The sequence below is a fragment of the Mobula hypostoma genome, chromosome 7 (assembly GCF_963921235.1).
Source record: "Mobula hypostoma chromosome 7, sMobHyp1.1, whole genome shotgun sequence".
Lineage (NCBI taxonomy): Eukaryota > Metazoa > Chordata > Chondrichthyes > Myliobatiformes > Myliobatidae > Mobula > Mobula hypostoma.
In genome coordinates, this window is record NC_086103.1 from 36,028,388 (window position 1) to 36,045,523 (window position 17,136).

Here is a 17,136-nt window from a genome sequence, read left to right on the forward strand (position 1 = left end):
AACCTGGGCCTCTGTACTTCCCTCTGCAGTTGGATCCTCGATTTCCTAACCAGAAGACCACAGTCTGTGTGGATCAGTGATAACATATCCTGACGATCAACACTGGCGCATCTCGGGTGTGTGCTTAGCCCACTGCTTTACTCTCTATATACACATGACTGTGTGGCTAGGCATAGCTCAAATACCATCTACAAATTGCTGACGATACAACGATTGTTGGTAGAATCTCAGGTGATGACGAGAGGGCGTACAGGAGTGAGATATGCCAACTAGTGGAATGGTGCCGCAGCAACAACCTGGCACTGAACGTCAGTAAAACGAAAGAGCTGATTGTGGACTTCAGGAAGGGTAAGATGAAGGAACACATACCAATCCTCATAGAAGTGGAGAGAGTGAGCAGCTTCAAGTTCCTGGATGTCAAGATCTCTGAGTATCTAACCTGGTCCTAACATATTGATGTAGTCATAAAGAAGGCAGGACAGCGGCTATACTTTATTAGGAGCTAGCTGGTCAACAAGTACTCAAAAACTTCTATAGTATACTGTGGAGAGCATTCTGACAGGCTGCATCACCGTCTGGTATAGAGGGGCTATTGCACAGGACCAAAAGAAGCTGCAGAAGGTTGTAAATCTAGTCAGCTCCATCTTAGGCACTAGCCTACAAAGTACACAGGACATCTTTGAAGAGCGGTGTCTCAGAAAGGCAGTGTCTGTTATTAAGGACCTCCAGCACCCGGGACGTGCCCTTTTCTCACTGTTTCCATCAGGTAGGAGGTACAGAAGCCTGAAGGCACACACTCAGCGATTCAGGAACAGCTTCTTCCCCTGTGCCATCCGATTCCTAAATGGACATTGAAGCTTTGGACACTACCTCACTTTTTTAATATACAGTATTTCTGTTTTTGCACGTTTTTAAAAAATCTATTCAACATGCGTAATTGATTTACTTGTTTATTTATTATTATTTTTATTTTATTTATTTGTTTTTTCTTTCTGCTAGAGTATGTATTGCTTTGAACTGCTGCTAAGTTAACAAATTTCACGTCACATGCTAGTGATAATAAACCTGATTCTGACTCTATCTTTAATTTAAAGTGTTTTAGATAATTATTTTATCTGCGTTCATCTTAAATGGATTGTTTTGTTTTACTGTATTCTCACTCTGCGTTGAGCAAATGGGGAAACTACTCACCACCACTCTGCGTTGAGCAAATGTGGAAACTACTCACTAGAGATACACCCATAGAATTCACTAACATCGGCTTAGAAGAGTTGGAATAACCAGTTTGGTTCTTTTAATAACAACCCCGCACACAGAGATCCACCAATACTGTAGGAACCCCAGGGGTATTCTTCTGTTCCCTTTCATATAGTGCATTCATGCACCATTTCATTGGATGATCAGATTGGTCTCAGTTGTTTTTTGATCTGCTTCAGGTTTCACAATTAATAAACCATGTTTAGGAACTGGGATTTGTTTTACAGAAATAATCTGAAATTGATTTACTAGTTCTGTGATCTGTTGGTCTAACTTTCCGGAAGGTGGGTTTGTCAGCCTTGGACAGCAGCCCGCCTAGGAGAAGGAAAACTCTTGATTTTAAACCTCCGCTGCCTTCCCGCCATACCCATCCATGGGAAAAGCTTCAGGAGTACACCCCGAGAAAGAAATCCGGAGCTGTGGTCTCTAAGGCAGTTTGATGTAGTTTACAACTTCACTCTGGCAACTTCTGTGACGACGCTGGTGCCGAGCTGTATCGGCACTTGCCCTTTCCTTGGACTACATCAGTGATGTGGAGAGGGGGAACCTGCTGCGTGGGCAACAGCCGGTTCTTCAAATCTTTCCCCCAGGCTAGCGCCCTGGAAGAGGGCACAGCCCACCAGAGGCGCAAACCTTTGATCCCCTGGGATCACAGGCTGCCTATTAGTCTAGCTATGTGGGATTACTGCAACTCAGTGGTTTAAATCCTTTCTGGAGATTTTGTTGATTTTGGTTTTAGGGAAAAAAGAGAAAACTAATGTTTAGAGATCCTAATTGGAATCCCAAATGGGATGTTGAGAATATATCTGATGCCTTCTGAGGCAACCAGAGCAGCTTATTTGAAGCTCTTGGTAAATGTTACATTCTTATTGATCATCCATCTGTTGTGTTCTTCCAGACTGAATATTTGTAGTTCTTGGATATCCAAGTTTCACCCATGAATGCCAGTTCTGAAATGTAGAAGTAAACTGCAATTAGAAACAAAAATGATCAGTCATCTTTTGGACTTCCTCTATTGTTGACCCTGAGTTTAGTTTGAAATCATTTATTAATTTATTTCTGGTGTTTAGAAGTTAATTTTCCTCTACAGAAGATTCAAATGTTATCATCTAGCAATGGTATCTACAATAGAATAATGTTAGACCTTCACTATGCTAATACTTGTCTTTCAGGTTGATGTGCACGACAGTACGTTATGAAAAGCATGATGCCAATGAAGTCTTGTTCTAGTAAGTAGTTGTAATGTCACGTCTTTCGATGTGTTTCTGTCAGTTTTAAGCTCACACTTATTTCTATGTTGCAATGTTTCTTCCTGTCCTTGCAGAAACATCCACTGGTTTCGTTGTTACAGTGCAAATAATGCTGAGTTATGCAGAATTCACCAAAAAATGCTAATGCTTTCAATGCAACTCTAGGTGCTTGGGTGAATGTTTGATCTTGAAATATCAATAGATATGTTATTTTTATTGCTATTTCAAGATGTAAAATTAACAGTAGAAGATATAGCTTCCCTCATTGCAGCACTGTGAAATCTGTATTACAGTGGTCTATGAAGTAGCCGCTCAGTTCAACTGATTCCTGTCCAGTATTCGGTCACTCCTAATGTTGTGGGAAATTTGATTTTTGATTATCAACCAGGACTGATGCAGAGGAGTCTTGATTCACCACACTGAGGATTATGTTGACTGCTGATGTTTAATGTGTATTTTAAGTTTTTAAGCATGATGAGTTTTTGGATTGATGGAAGGAGAAAATTGAACATTAGCCTAACAGTTGGAGAAACAAGGTCTCTTTCTAGTTGAGGAAAGTGTTCTGCATTAATACTTATTCTCATGTAAACTATTTTGTCATAAGAATTACCAAGATTATAGGAGTACAGTACATAGTAAAGTTGCTGTAGTGATCATAGAAACGGAGTATTGAATTCTAGAGCATGAGTGGCAGCTAGCAAAGTTAAATTTGAGTGGTATCAATGATAGACAATGTGATAGACTGGCATCCTATCCGGGGGGGGCGGGGGGGGGCGGCGGAGTCTGGTACTCTCAGTCGCTTCACGCTATGGAAACCCGCATAAGCACCGGCCTGATGGGCCACAAGGCTCATGACAGACTTTAATTTAATGATAGACAATCTAAAACTTCAACGTTGTTGTAAAATAAAATCTTGTTTCTTAATGTGTCTTTGAAGGTAAGCTGTCATCCTTCTCCAGTCTGTCTCATTCCTCCCTCACGGGTATGATTCGCCCTTAACTATCCTTTGAAATGCTGTTCAAGGAATGGTGAAGGACAGATAGAGCTGCCAGTCTTATCCTCTGACCTCTATTGTCACAAAGTGCTTTGAGAGGCTAGTTATGGCACACATCAACTTCAGTCTCTTAATCAACCTTGACCCTTGACCCATGACCCATTGTGATTTGATCACTGCTAAAACAAGTCCACGGGGAATGCAATTTCCCTGGCCCTATACTGATATCTGGAACATCTGAATAACAAAGGCACCTGATTTATTGACTATAGTTTCAGTACTGCAAACTCCTAGACCGAGGACCCTGAATCCCAATGAAGACCCCTCCTGGATCCTTGACCTTCCGCAGTCAGGAAGGATAGCCAGCAATAGCTCTGCCACTATTATTCTCAATACTGGTGCCCCATAAGGCTGCATCCTTAAAGCCCCTCTACACCCTATAGACTCACGACTGAATGTCCAGATTCTGTCTGTACTCCATTTAGGAGCTTGCATGTGCCACCACCATAGTGGGCAGACCTCAAACAGTTCTATATCTATGATTTAGTTCTGCTTAAATTTATCTATGTAATTATTCTGTTTCTTTGACAGACTATTTACAAATTTATCAAATCATTCTACAGATTTTCTTTTGTCTTTTAGTGTTTTGTACAATATACTTTAACCTGTTTTCTCCTTTTTGTTTAGTCCTGATAGTATTGCAACCTGCTGGTATATCCTCCTTTCGGGATGTGTATTTATCAAAGAATCAATGTTTCTCCCACGTTGCAGGTAATTTATGCACCTTTCTTTGTGTAAAAGACAATCATGTTTAGATTTTGACACTCAAATAATTGGCAGTGAAAAACAAGTGTATTGCAGGATTTAAGAAATATCCACTTTTATTCACTTGAACTACATTGTAAAGGGACCATTGTTGCAATGAAATCTTAACTCTTTTTGCTAAGTTCTGTCTCAGTTCCCATTGCTCTTTATTAGTGTTTTCCTGGTGACCTTTCTCAGGTGAGTTATCTGAATTTTAAATTAACCAATAAGCCAGAACGGAATTAAACTTTTTGTGCGGGAGAAATGCAGTACATTTCTAACAGCTGGTCTTTTTACCATTTAGTTGCATAAATAGTTGATTTATAATCTCAGTTTTAACTGTTTGTTATTGATGCACGTTCCTTGCTGCAAAGCAGCCAAGGTTTAACTTCCTTACCCAGGTGTCTTCAGTTTATGCTTTATCCCATGGTTATTTATTTGGTTAACACAACTTTTTTTTTGCAGAAAGAGCCTAAAATACAATCCAAACTATGAAAACTCAAAGTACATGCATTTTAATTTAACATGCATAATCAGATATTGATATGTTCAGTCATGTTTAATGGCAATAGTGAACTAGTTCTCACCACTGCTTGCCAGCCCTCGCCACTTCGTTTGCCACCTTTGTCTGGCTCTGTGTCATTCCATTTGCTATGTGTCTGGTGTTACTGTTCACCTTGCCAGTGGCTTACTGTCTTACAGTAAACAGAAAATTATGCAAATACTTAAATTAGGCAGCATCTATGGAGAGAAGAACAGAGGAGATTAAAATTTATTTTTCATTATAAATTAGCACATTGATGTAAATATTACTATCAATGCCAGTATTTATTGCCTTGCACTAAACTTTCCTTCGAAGGTTTCAACCCTAAAGGTATGAAGTCATTCATTTTGAAATGTTGAACTTGAAGACAGAACACAGAATTAATTGCAGGATTCTTAACAGTGTGGAAGAACAGAGGGATCTTGGAATACAGAACATGTCTTATGAGGATAGTTTGAGCAAGCTAGGACTATTTTCTTTAGAGCAAAGGAGAATGAGAGGTGACTCGATACAGGTGTACAAGATGGTAAGAGGCAAAGATTGAGTGGATAGCCAGATACTTTTTCCTAGGATGATATGGCTAATATCAAGAGACGTGATTTTAAGGTGATTGGAGGAAAGTATAAGGGGGATGTCAGAGGTAAGATCTTTACACACAGTGGTGGGTGTGTGGAACACCCTGCCAGGGTTGGTGGTAGATACATTAGGGGTATTTAAAAAAACTCTTAGATGGACATATGGATGATAGGAAAATGGAGGGTAATGTAGGAGGGAAGGGTTAGGTTAGTCGAGGTGTAGGTTGAAAGCTTGAAACAACATTGTGGGCTGAATGGCCTCTACTGTGCTATAATGTCCTATGTTTTAAAATTTCGTTTCTTTCATTTGTTAACTTATAAACACAGAAAATTATGTGTTGAGAGCCTGAAATTTGCTTTGTTGCACCCTAAAGAGAGACAACTTGTGGAATTGAGTAGATACTTTATAGTGTCACAGTAGCATTACAAGTGCACAGATATAAATGTTAGAATAGAAGTAGAAATAATTTTAAAAAAAGTTACCACAGTCATCAATCACTGAATGTGGAAGTCTAAACATAAGGAAGTGAACCTTATTAGAAAAAAAAGGAACATTAGAAGTACCCCAACTTTTGTTTTATTTTTATAATTAAAGTAATGCGAAAATTATTAGTATCTTATTTAATAGTGGAAAAAGCTCTGGTGTATTCCTGATAGCGGAGGCAGAGATGGGTGCCGTGGTAGCAGAGCAGTTAGTTCAACACTGTTACAGCTTGGGGCTTTCCGGAGTTGAGAGTTCAATTCCAGCGCTGTCTGTAAGGAGTTTGTACGTTCTCCCTGTGAATCGGGTTTCCTTCGGGTGCTCTGGTTTCCTCCCAGGGTCCAAAGACATACCAGTTAGTAGGTTAATTTGCCATTGTAAATTGTCCTGTGATTAGCTAGGTTGTGTGGCTTATTTGGGCAGAAGGGTCTGTTTCAGGCTGTATCTCTAAATAAATAAAGGTGTTAAATGATCTGTTGTTAGAATAGAAGTTTTGTTTTTAAGCATTAATGATGATTGTAACAGCATCTTCTGCAACCTGATTTAATTGACCCCTTTTTGATACAGTGGATTCTGCTTATTTGGGACAGTATACTTTTGCCAATTAAGTGGCTGCCCCAATTATGCATAGTTTCGTGGAAATAGTTAAAAAGGTATAAAACTGAGTGTTAGTTCCTAATAATTATTAACGGATGAATGCATCCAATGTATGCTGGGAGTCCTGATGAAGGATCTTGCTCTAAAATGTTGACTGTTTACTCTTTTGATAGAAGTTGCCTGGCCTGCTGAGTTCCTCCAGCATTTTGTGTGTGTTGCAAAATCAGACACCTAGTGTAGATAATGGACTGCCTTCATACATTACTTTCAAAGATTGCTACCTCCAAATTCTAATTTTCATTGCAACAAATGATTGTCGATACCTTCAAATTCTTCATAGTTCCTAACCTGCTGAAGTAGTGAAATTGCTTCATTTTCACTCTTGTCCATTTGTGGCATCTCCAAGCCTGAACACTTGAAACTGCAGTATTGATGTGAGTAGTTCAGCTGCTGTGTGGTAATATGTGGGCCTCAGGGCTCAATACTGTTTCCATGCCATTCCTTGGGTCTGGCAGTAATATCTCTGTTGGTTGACATAGCATTTGAATCGTGATTTTTCTCATCACCTCCATTTGATGGAAGCCACTTTCTCCCATTATTAATAGCCTATCCCAGTCCAACTGCATAGATTCCATAGCCAAGAAAGCTTACCAAAATCTCTGCTTCCTCAGGAATCTAAATAAATTTGGTATTACCCCATTGACCCTTACCATTTTTTATTGATGAACTATAGAAAGCATCCTATTTGGATGCATAACAGCTTGGTATGCCAGCTGTTGTGCCCGAGATTGTAAGAAACTGCAGAGAGTTGAGACAAAGAAATATATCACAGAAACCAGTCTCCCCTCTGTGGACTCTGCCTATACTTATCGTAGCCTCAATAAAGCAGCCAGTAGAATCAAAGATCCCACTACCTGGGCATTCTCTTTTCTCCCCTTTTCTGTCAAGGAGAAGATACAAAAAGCCCAAAAGCATGTACTGTCAAGCTGAAGAAGAGCCTCCATCCCAATAAGGTTCCTTAGTATGATAAGATTGTCTCTTGAACTCACAATCTACCTCATTATGGTCTTTTGGGCAGAAAGTACAGAATCTTGAAAGGGCATACCACCAGACATAGAGTGGTGTAATAAGACTATTCAATAGTTCCCTAGTGCAATAAGATGGACTCTTGATCTCACAATCTACCCCATTATGTACTTGCACTTTAATGTTTACCTACACTGCACATTTTTTTTAGCCGTAGCACTTCATTATGCAAAGCTCTTGTTTTACCTTGTTCTACCTGAATGCATTATGTAATGAATTGATTTGTATGAACAGTGTATAAGACAAGTTTTTCCCTGTATCTCAGTACACGTGACAATATAAACCAATTTCGATTCCATCGATTTTTGGCTGAACATGCTTCAAGTCCTGTTACCATTGCTGAGCTTGTTACTATAGTGAGATCACTGGGGTGAGGAGAGCTTTGCAGTTAGATAAAGAGAGGGGGAGACAGCAGGTTTCATTACATCCATTGGGAGGTGAAGGGAGAGAAGTTGGGATCTGGTCAGTCATTTAAAACATGAAGTAGGTGGTGCCAGTCCCTAACCGTGCACCATCTTGTGGTTCTGTACAGCCACAAGACTTACCTAAACCTGCTTGATACCACCCTTCACTGACTTCCTCTCCACATGTATTCATGTGTGATTTGTTGCTTGATCTGCCCAAGTTCCTGGGGCAGAGTAGGAAGGGGAAGTTTCATACCAAGTACCCAATATAACAGTGCTGATAATATGAATGCCTTCTTTTAGACCTTTAATATATTCATCCGTTGGAATGCATCCTGAGCACATGCTGTGTCAGTATATATGTGATAATATGGTAACATGAGTATTTGCATCCTGAGCACATGTTTGGATGCCACTATGATATTAAAATAAGTCAGGAATTAAAAAAAACATTATATATCAATTACAAAAACCATGAAGTGGCTTAGTAGCGTAGCGGTTAGTGCATTTGTTTTACAGTGTCAGCGATCACTGATAGGGTTTTGATTCCCGCTGCTGTCTGTAAGGAGTTTGTACGTTTTTTTCTGTGACTATCGGTTTCTTCTGGGTGCTCCTGTTCCTCCCATATTCCAAAGACATACAGTTAGAATTAGTGAGTTGTGAGCATGCTATGTTGACACTAAAAGTGTAGCGACACTCCAGGACTAATTGTTGTAACAAATGATCTGATTTGCTAATATAGTTCAGGGAAGATTTATCTGGTTTGGCCCATCCATGACTCCAGTTCCATTAACATGATTAATTGCTATTTCCTTGAATTGAGGAACATATGGGGATGTTCAGATGAATTTGGGGATTTTCATGAAGTTCACATTGTCATGAACATTTTAAGTGAAGTAAAAAAAATTTCAAACTTATCGTGCCTCCAACATGCATATTTTAGCTCTGAATGCAGGTAATCAAGTGCAAAGCTTGTTTTGCCAGTACTTGCAAAATACCCAGGGTGAACCACCAAGTAAGGAGAAATCATTTCAGCCAATTTAAAATCTGCTGCTATATAATTTAGCTATCTGGCAGCATTTTACTTTGAGGTACAGTATCTTATCAATTACATCTAGAAAGCTGAGTAATCAAGATGCAGAATCCTAGGTGACTTTCTTCCTTTATCTTCCACTGCAATCCTTGATAACTTATGGTTCTTAAGGCCACTTGGAGAATCCCAGTACTTTTCCAGTTGGACTTTTTTTGCTCTGCACAACACTATGCCACCAGCAAATTCTTATAAATTTTTAAATAAAATGTTACGGGGTTCTATAGAGACCGGTTTGTAAAAGATTCTACTTGTTTCTGTATTTTAAAGGCAGATTGGGAAATAAGTGTCATCGCATTGGGAATTGTTTTCTTTGAAACTGATTTGTCACATCAAGAAGGCAGGTGGCGGACTATCATTTGGAAAATAATATTGTATTTTGAAGGAGTTTTGTTAGTTTAAAAATGTATTTTGATAGTAGTAGGACATATTCACACTGAATGTTTGAGTTCCTGGTTTTGAGTAAGGTAAAGAGAGGTTGCGTAGAACCTATCCTTCTCTAAGAGGACAGAAGAAACACTGAAACCCAGAGAAATGTTCCAGCACTTTAGATTAGATTAGATTAGATTATGAGGACACGCAGTCCTCTTTTATTGTCATTTAGTAATGCATACGTTACTAAGTTATAACTTTTGTATTTGGGGAATGACGTGGGAGGTCGCGACTTGATTAGTGTGCTGTTGTATATAAGTGGAGGCAGAAAGTACAAATTGGAAATTCGTTGAAGCAAAAAGGGATTAATTTGCACTAATTAAAGCCTTGCAAGTATTGACTGAATTCAGCAAAATATTTTTTTCTTTTTGTAAATTTGCACATTTAAAATGCAAATTATTTAGTTTGTATTAGGCACCTGGAGTGTGGGAATGAAAGCCATATATAATAAACCCCTATGCAGGTACCTCCCAGAAATGCAAAGATCCTATAGGAACCTATGTTTCAGTGATTTAAAGCATTTCTTTGTTTCTCATGTCCTTTTGTTTACCAAACAACTCTCCTCCTATAAAGCTCTCTGAGGTTTGACTTTGTGAACTTCAGTAAATTCTTCTGTTTTCCTTTGTAACTAGACTGACTTGTAAGCTTATTGACAATGAACTGCAAATCATAAGACCATAAGATGATAAGACATAGGAGCAGAATTAGACCATTCAGCCCGTCAAGTCTGCTCCGCCATTCCATTATGGTTGGTCCTGGATCCCACTCAACCCCATACACCTAACTTCTTACCATATCCTTGGATGCCCTGACTGATCAGGAAACTATCATCTTCCATATTAAATATACCCACGGACTTGGCCTCCAGCGTAGTCTGTGGCAAGGCATTCCACAGATTCACTACTGTCTGGCTACAAAAATTCCTCCTTGTCTCTGTTCTAAAAGGTCACCACTCAGTTTTGAGGCTGTATAATAATAGATTCCAACACTTTCCCAAACATTAAAGTTAGGCTAACTGGCCTATAATTCCTTTCTTTTGCCTTCCTCCCTTCTTAAAGAGTGGAGTGACATGTGTAATCTTCTTGTCCTTCAAGACCGTGCCAAAATCAAGTAATACTTGAAAGAGCATGACCAATGCATTTGTTATCTCTTTAGCAACCTCTCTCTAGGTTCTGGGATGTAGTCCATCTGGTCCAGGTGATTTATCGACCTTAAGACCTTGGAGTTTAGCGAGCACTTTTTCCTTTGTAATAGCAATGGTACTCACACCTGCTGCCTCACACTCATGGACCTTTGGCACCCTGCTAGTGTCTTCCACAGTGAAGACTAATGCAAAGTATCTATTAAATTCATCTGTCATTTCTTTGACCCCCATTACTACTTCATCACCATCATTTTCCAGTGGTCCAATATCAACTCTCGCCTCCCTTTTACTCTTTATATAACTGAAAAAAACTTCTGATATGTTGCTTTATATTGTTGGCTAGTTTGCCCTCATATTTTCTCTTTTCCCTTCGTTAGCTTTTTTAGTTGTCTTTTGTTGGATTTTAAAAGCTTCCTAATCATCCAACTGCCCACTTACTTTTGCCAACTTATATGACCTTTTCATGGCTTTTATGCAGTCCTTAACTTCTCTTGTTAGCCATGATTGCCTACTCCTGCTGTTTGAGAACAACTACTTCTGTGGGACATATCTATCTTGTGGCTTTTGAACTATTCCCAGAAACCAGCTGTCTCTGCACTGCTGTCATCCCTGCCAGTATCCTCCTCCAAAACAGCTGGGCAAGCTCCTCCCTCATGCCTCTGTAATTCCCTTTTATTCCATTACGATACTGATACATGTGACTTGCGCTTCTCCCTCTCAAATTGCAGTATTCAATTCAATCATATTATCATCAATGGCTCCCAAGGGTTCCTTTACCTTAAGCTCCCTAATACACAACACCCAATCTAAGATAGCCTTTCCTCAAGTGGACTCAAGCACAAGCTGCTCTAAAAAGCCACCGATTAGGCATTCAACAAATTCCCTCTCTTGCAATCTGACACCAACCTGCTCTTCCCACTTCTTTTGCATATTGAAGTCCCCCATTACAATTGTGTCATTACTCTTTTCGCATGTCTTTTCCAGCTCCCTTTGCAATCTCAACCGCACATCTTGGCTACTATTTGGAGGCCTATATATAATTCCCACAATGATTTTTTTTTACCCTTGCAGTTTTTTACCTCCACCTTGAAGGTTTCAACATTCTCTGACTCTGTCACCTCTTTCTAAATATGAAATTCCATCTGTTACTAACACCACCACCTATGCCTTCCTGCCTGTCCTTTTGATACAAAGTATATCCTTTGATGTTAATCTCCCAACTATGGCCTCTTTTCAGCCACAATTCAGCGATGTCCAACCTGTAATTGCACCACGAGTTCGTCCACCTTATTCTGAATGCTATGTGCATTTAAATACAGCACCTTCGGTCCTGCATTCTTTGTCCTTTTGGATTTTGCCTTTGTGGTACAATTTAACTCTTAACCACATGACTTGTTATTTGTCATTTCTTCTGGATTCATCCAAGGATCTACCTTTGACTCTTTCACTTCTTTCCATCAAAAATCTCTGTGATAATCAGCTAAAGGTTGGAAGTGAATTTCAACAAAGTGCTATCGGTTTTCTTTTGCTTTGTTTTTTTTTGTATGTAGTTCTCTCCTTCGCAGCATTAGTTGATATAAATTGAAAGTTGCCTTCCCAATGAAGGAGAGAATATTCAAAATTAAGATTAGATTAGGCTAGTTTAATGTGAGGGGCAGGTGAAATTTCTTGCATACAACTCAGAGTAAATACTATACATGGTAATAATGAATACTAATGCAAAAGTAATGAAATTGTGCTGAGTGTAGTTGTGCAAACTGAGATGTTACTGTCTTGTGCCTTTTGGACTCCAGAGGTGCATTTTAAGATGAGACATTACAAAATCACTGAAACTGAGAAGTATAATCCAGGATTTTTTCCATATTCTCTCTTAAACTTAAAAAAAATATATATATGCAAAAGGTGCTTTTGAATAGTAGAGAGCTTGGCTTGAATATTTGACTGATTTGGATTTGGGCAATTTCAATATCAATTACAGGTGGCCCCCGTTTTCCGAACGTTTGCTTTACGACACCTTGCTGTTACGAAAGACCTACATTAGTTACCTGTTTTCGCTAACAGAAGGTGCTTTCACTGTTACAAAAAAAAAGGCAGCGCGTGTCCAAACAGCCAAGCTCCTCCCCCAGAACTGCATTCTAGCTGCCATTGCTTAAACACGTGCTTTATTTCGATTTATTTTGTGCATCCGTTAGCAAGATGAGTGCTAAGGTATCGGAAAAGCCTAAAAGACCTTGTAAGGGTGTTACACTTAGTGTAAAACTAGACATAATTAAGCGTTTCGATCGTGGTGAACGAAGTAAGGACATTGTCTGCGCATTGAACCTGCCTGCATCCACCGTTCGCACTATTTATACGCAGAGAGAAAGAATTTTGAAAGCTGCCAATGTTACTGTTGGTTCTGCTCGTAGCAAAGTGGTCTCTCTTAGTCGGCATCCAATAATGGATAAAATGGAAAGTCTTTTGCTTGAGTGGATTGATGGGTGTACAAAGCGTGGTGTTCCGTTAAGTTTTCTTATACTTAAGGAGAAATCAGTCTGTCTTTTTAATAAGCTGAAACAGAAAGCACTGGACGTTGGTGATGAAAGTGTTGAGAAAGTGGAATTTAAAGGTAGTGGTTTGATCGGTTTCTGAGGCAAGGGCAGCTTCATAGTTTAACGTTTACTGGAGAGGGTACTTTGGCTGATACTGAAGCTGCGAAAAGTTCCCAGCAGAACAGAAGAAGATAATCACAGAAGGTGGCTATTCGTATAAGCAAATGTTTAACTGTGATGAAACTGCAATTTATTGGAGTCTTCCGGATTCCGGGAAGTGAAACTACACTGTACGTACATTATTTCTACTTTATATAGGCTGTGTATTTTTATGTGTAATTTGGTATGATTTGGCAGCTTCGTAGCGTAAAGGTTACTGGAGAGAGTGTTTCTGCCAAGAGCGTTTGCACTGTGTTTCTGCCGAGAGTGCTGCTGTGCGATTTTCACTGCACTAGGTAGTGCTGCAGAAAAGTATTTCTACTTTATATAGGCTGTGTATTTATCATATCATTCCTGCTTTTACCATATGTTACTGTTATTTTAGGTTTTATGTGTTATTTGGCATGATTTTGTAGGTTATTTTTTGGGTCTGGGAAAACCCAAAAATTTTTCCCATATTAATAAATGGTAATTGCTTATTCACCTTATGACATTCCGGCTTACAAACCGTTTCATAGGAATGCTCTACCTTTGGATAGTGGGGGAAACCTGTATTTAATTGCTATTATTGATATCAATCAAGTATTCACTCTTGGATATTGGTGTTGCTTATTATTGGCAAACGGGACAATTGTTGTCCTTTCTCAGTTGCCTTGATCATTGCTTGGCTTGAGACACCTACTTTCTGAGGAAAGCTGATGAGAGCTGGACTATACATATCTATACTCACGTCATTCTACATATCCGCAGTAGAGAGCATCCTAACCAGCTACATTAGTGTATGATATGGAAACTGCACTGTGCTGGACAGGAAGGCTCTGCAATGGGTAGTCAAAATTGCTCAGTGCATCCCTAGCGCCAGTCTACCTGGCATCAAGTATAAATGTACAGAAAAATGCCAGATTAAGGGTTAGTAACATCATGAAAGATCACAGTCACCCTGCTCATAGATTGTTCGTCTCACTTCCATCAGAGTGTAGGCTACATAGTATCCATTCCAGGACCACCAGACTCAAAAACAGTTACTTTCCCCAAGCAGTAAGACTGATCAACACCACCACCCAGTAACTCACCCCTCCATACCCCCAACCACCACTACTTTATCATTTCCTGTCAGTCATCTTATGTTCAGACACTCCTCTGCCAAGCATTACTTTATGGATATACAATCAATCTATGTATATAAGATATGTATATGTATATATATTTATTGTTTTTTAAGAATTCTTATTGTGTTATTCTTATTTTGTTCTCCTTTACACATGTACTGGAAATGACATTAGGAAATCTTGATAACAATTGGAGGAGACTTTTTTTTTGATGTAAGGGTAAGGAAAACCAATCTCCTTGCATAAAACTAAATGCCATTAGGTCATGTTAAACAAATTGCTTCATGATTATTTAAGCTGATTCCAGTTTGCAAATCCAGAATATTTTAAAAGCTGAATTCAAAATTTTGATTTGAGTTCCTCTAGCATTTTGTGTGTATTTTTCAAAATTTGAAGTTGACTTGGTGGGATTTGAACTTGAACTTTCTGGATTATTTGCCTATGTTTTAATTGTCATTTGCTAGAGAGGAGGGAGGGTGGATTCTATATTCTACATTGTGTTCTGCGTGAAAAATATTTACTGAAAATGATTCCCATGCAGAGGTAATGTCTCTGGAATATCAGCTCTACAAGTTACCGCAATATTGTAGTACATCAGAATATTTTGACTGCTTCAAATTCACTGAATTATTTAAAACTAAGGCAAGTTAGCATAAACTAACTTGTTTAATTGTCTGTCATTGTATTTGTCCTAATACGCAATTGTGTGTTTGCTTAGAGATCAATATATTTTGGAAAATATTGATGTAAATTTTGTGGTAAAGTAGTTTAAGAATGGCTTTGTTTACTTAGTACATGGGAGAGTAGTTTAGCACTTACACACCAGAAACCATGAACAAAAATATGTATAGATGACAGATTTGATTTTATTTGCAAGAATAACCTATTGGGTTAGCTTAAAATGTTCACAGAATTGTGATATTTTTAGTGTTTAATTTAAAAATCCTTCTCTTCAAATTGAATAAATTGTATTGAACGTTATTTCTTCCCAATAGAAAGGTTTATTTTTAGTGTAACCGTTCAGAATCATAGTAGCAATGTATTATTAATACAAAAGTGCACGTTAAAGCATCTTACAAATGAACACCAAATTTAATGTACATGATTAATTTCAGGTCACTAGCTTTTCTTGTGTTTGTCTAAATCCAGTGCATGAGAGAGGAGAGCAGAGCAAGTGCACTTGTTAATTCTGCAGTCAATGGTTGATCTATACAACTTTCAGTATTTTTTTAAGCATCTGTTTATTTTTCTCTTAGTAATCTCCCTGTGTGTGACTCACTGAATTTGGGCTATTATTTCTTGTGTTTAATTACCATTTGTTGAAAAAAGCAGGGGTTTCTACAAGACAAGGCAAAACACTTACTTGTTTAGGCAACCTAATTTCTCAAGTTTAATATTTTGGTTTTTTTTCATTTAATCTAGGCATGGTTGGGAAAAGAGGTCAGGCCGTGGGTTGGAAGGGCGTGCCATCCTGCTTTGGAAAATTTAAATCATGGTCACAGCGTATTTGTTGTCTACATTGTATTGATGAGCTGCAGCTGCCAGATAGCAGTTGAAGTCTCAAGCTGGTATGCAGGCAAAATTGTCGACTTCAGAGCAATTTAACCATGTTGTTTTTGAGTCTGTGAGATAATTTTCAGCAGGAAATGCACATGCCTTGCTCTTGGTGAGCAGAGAGCCAATTTCAATGCTGGCTTTCACAGTCAGAGAATGGAAGGGGAAAAACTGTAAAAGAGGAAGCTCAAGTCTGGAAAAGAAACAGAGGCAAACCGTGTTTCTGGCCTAAAGCAAGTTACTCAGTTGCAAATGAACTTTCCTGCAACAATTTTGAAGTGAAATTTTATATTCACTTCAGTATTTTTTCCCAAGCTAGTTTTACTTGGACACTGTTTCGTCTTCTTAATTCAGCTGGGCTTAATACAGAGTTGTACTATAACAGCGATATTTGCTAACCAAGACCTATAGTACAGTTTGATCTTGGTGAGTTGGTGGTGTACTTCTGCATTCATGAATGGAAGTTATTTCGGAGGAAAATGGTGCTTTAGACGAGGTAAAGAAAATTTACACAAAGTCATCCAGCTAATGGTATGTTTTACTTTATCCTTTTTCAGAGTCTTGTGTGTTGTTTGTAGCTGGAATTTTAATCGAACAGATTCTTCCAGTAACTATTTGCAGTTAATTTGAAAAATTCTGGTTTTGTTAAAATATTTAATCGATCCATTAATGATATATTCTTTTCTAAGATTGACTGCATTGCAGTGAGGATTTATTTTTAAGCATCTGTAACTTTTTATAACCAGAGATTGACTTTGATATTAAAAGAATCAAGGAATAAGGGATTAATGAAGGAAAATAGTGCTGAGGTAAAAGAACAACCGTGATCTTACTGAATGATGGGACACACAAGAGACTGAATTGTCTACTCATGTTCTTAATTAGGATTTCTTTTTGAAGTCAGTACAAATTTTATGAACCTACATGTGTTGCAGGAATTGCACTCAATGGAGTATTGCTTTTATTTGGGAACCTATTTAATGATTCTCGTGCTTTAAACATAAAGCCATATTCAGAGGTTAGGGTCCTTTTTGCAGAATGTGGTGTTGAGTCACAGGTACAGAATTCTGGATAGATTTAGTAAACTGATACATTAGTTAAAATGGTTTAAATAAGTATCTTTCA

At 38.4% G+C, this 17,136-nt stretch overlaps 1 protein-coding gene across 5 annotated transcripts in view; it reads left to right on the forward strand.

The window, feature by feature from the left end:
* The window catches only part of LOC134349238 (rap guanine nucleotide exchange factor 6-like), a 406,825-nt gene that overhangs the window by 122,769 nt on the left and 266,920 nt on the right, over positions 1-17,136 (forward strand). For all 5 annotated transcript variants that reach the window (XM_063053253.1, XM_063053254.1, XM_063053257.1 and 2 more), the window contains exons 3-4: positions 2,430-2,486; positions 4,189-4,272. In XM_063053253.1, the coding sequence (XP_062909323.1) occupies positions 2,430-2,486; positions 4,189-4,272 (141 nt within the window). The remainder of the gene's footprint in view (positions 1-2,429; positions 2,487-4,188; positions 4,273-17,136) is intronic.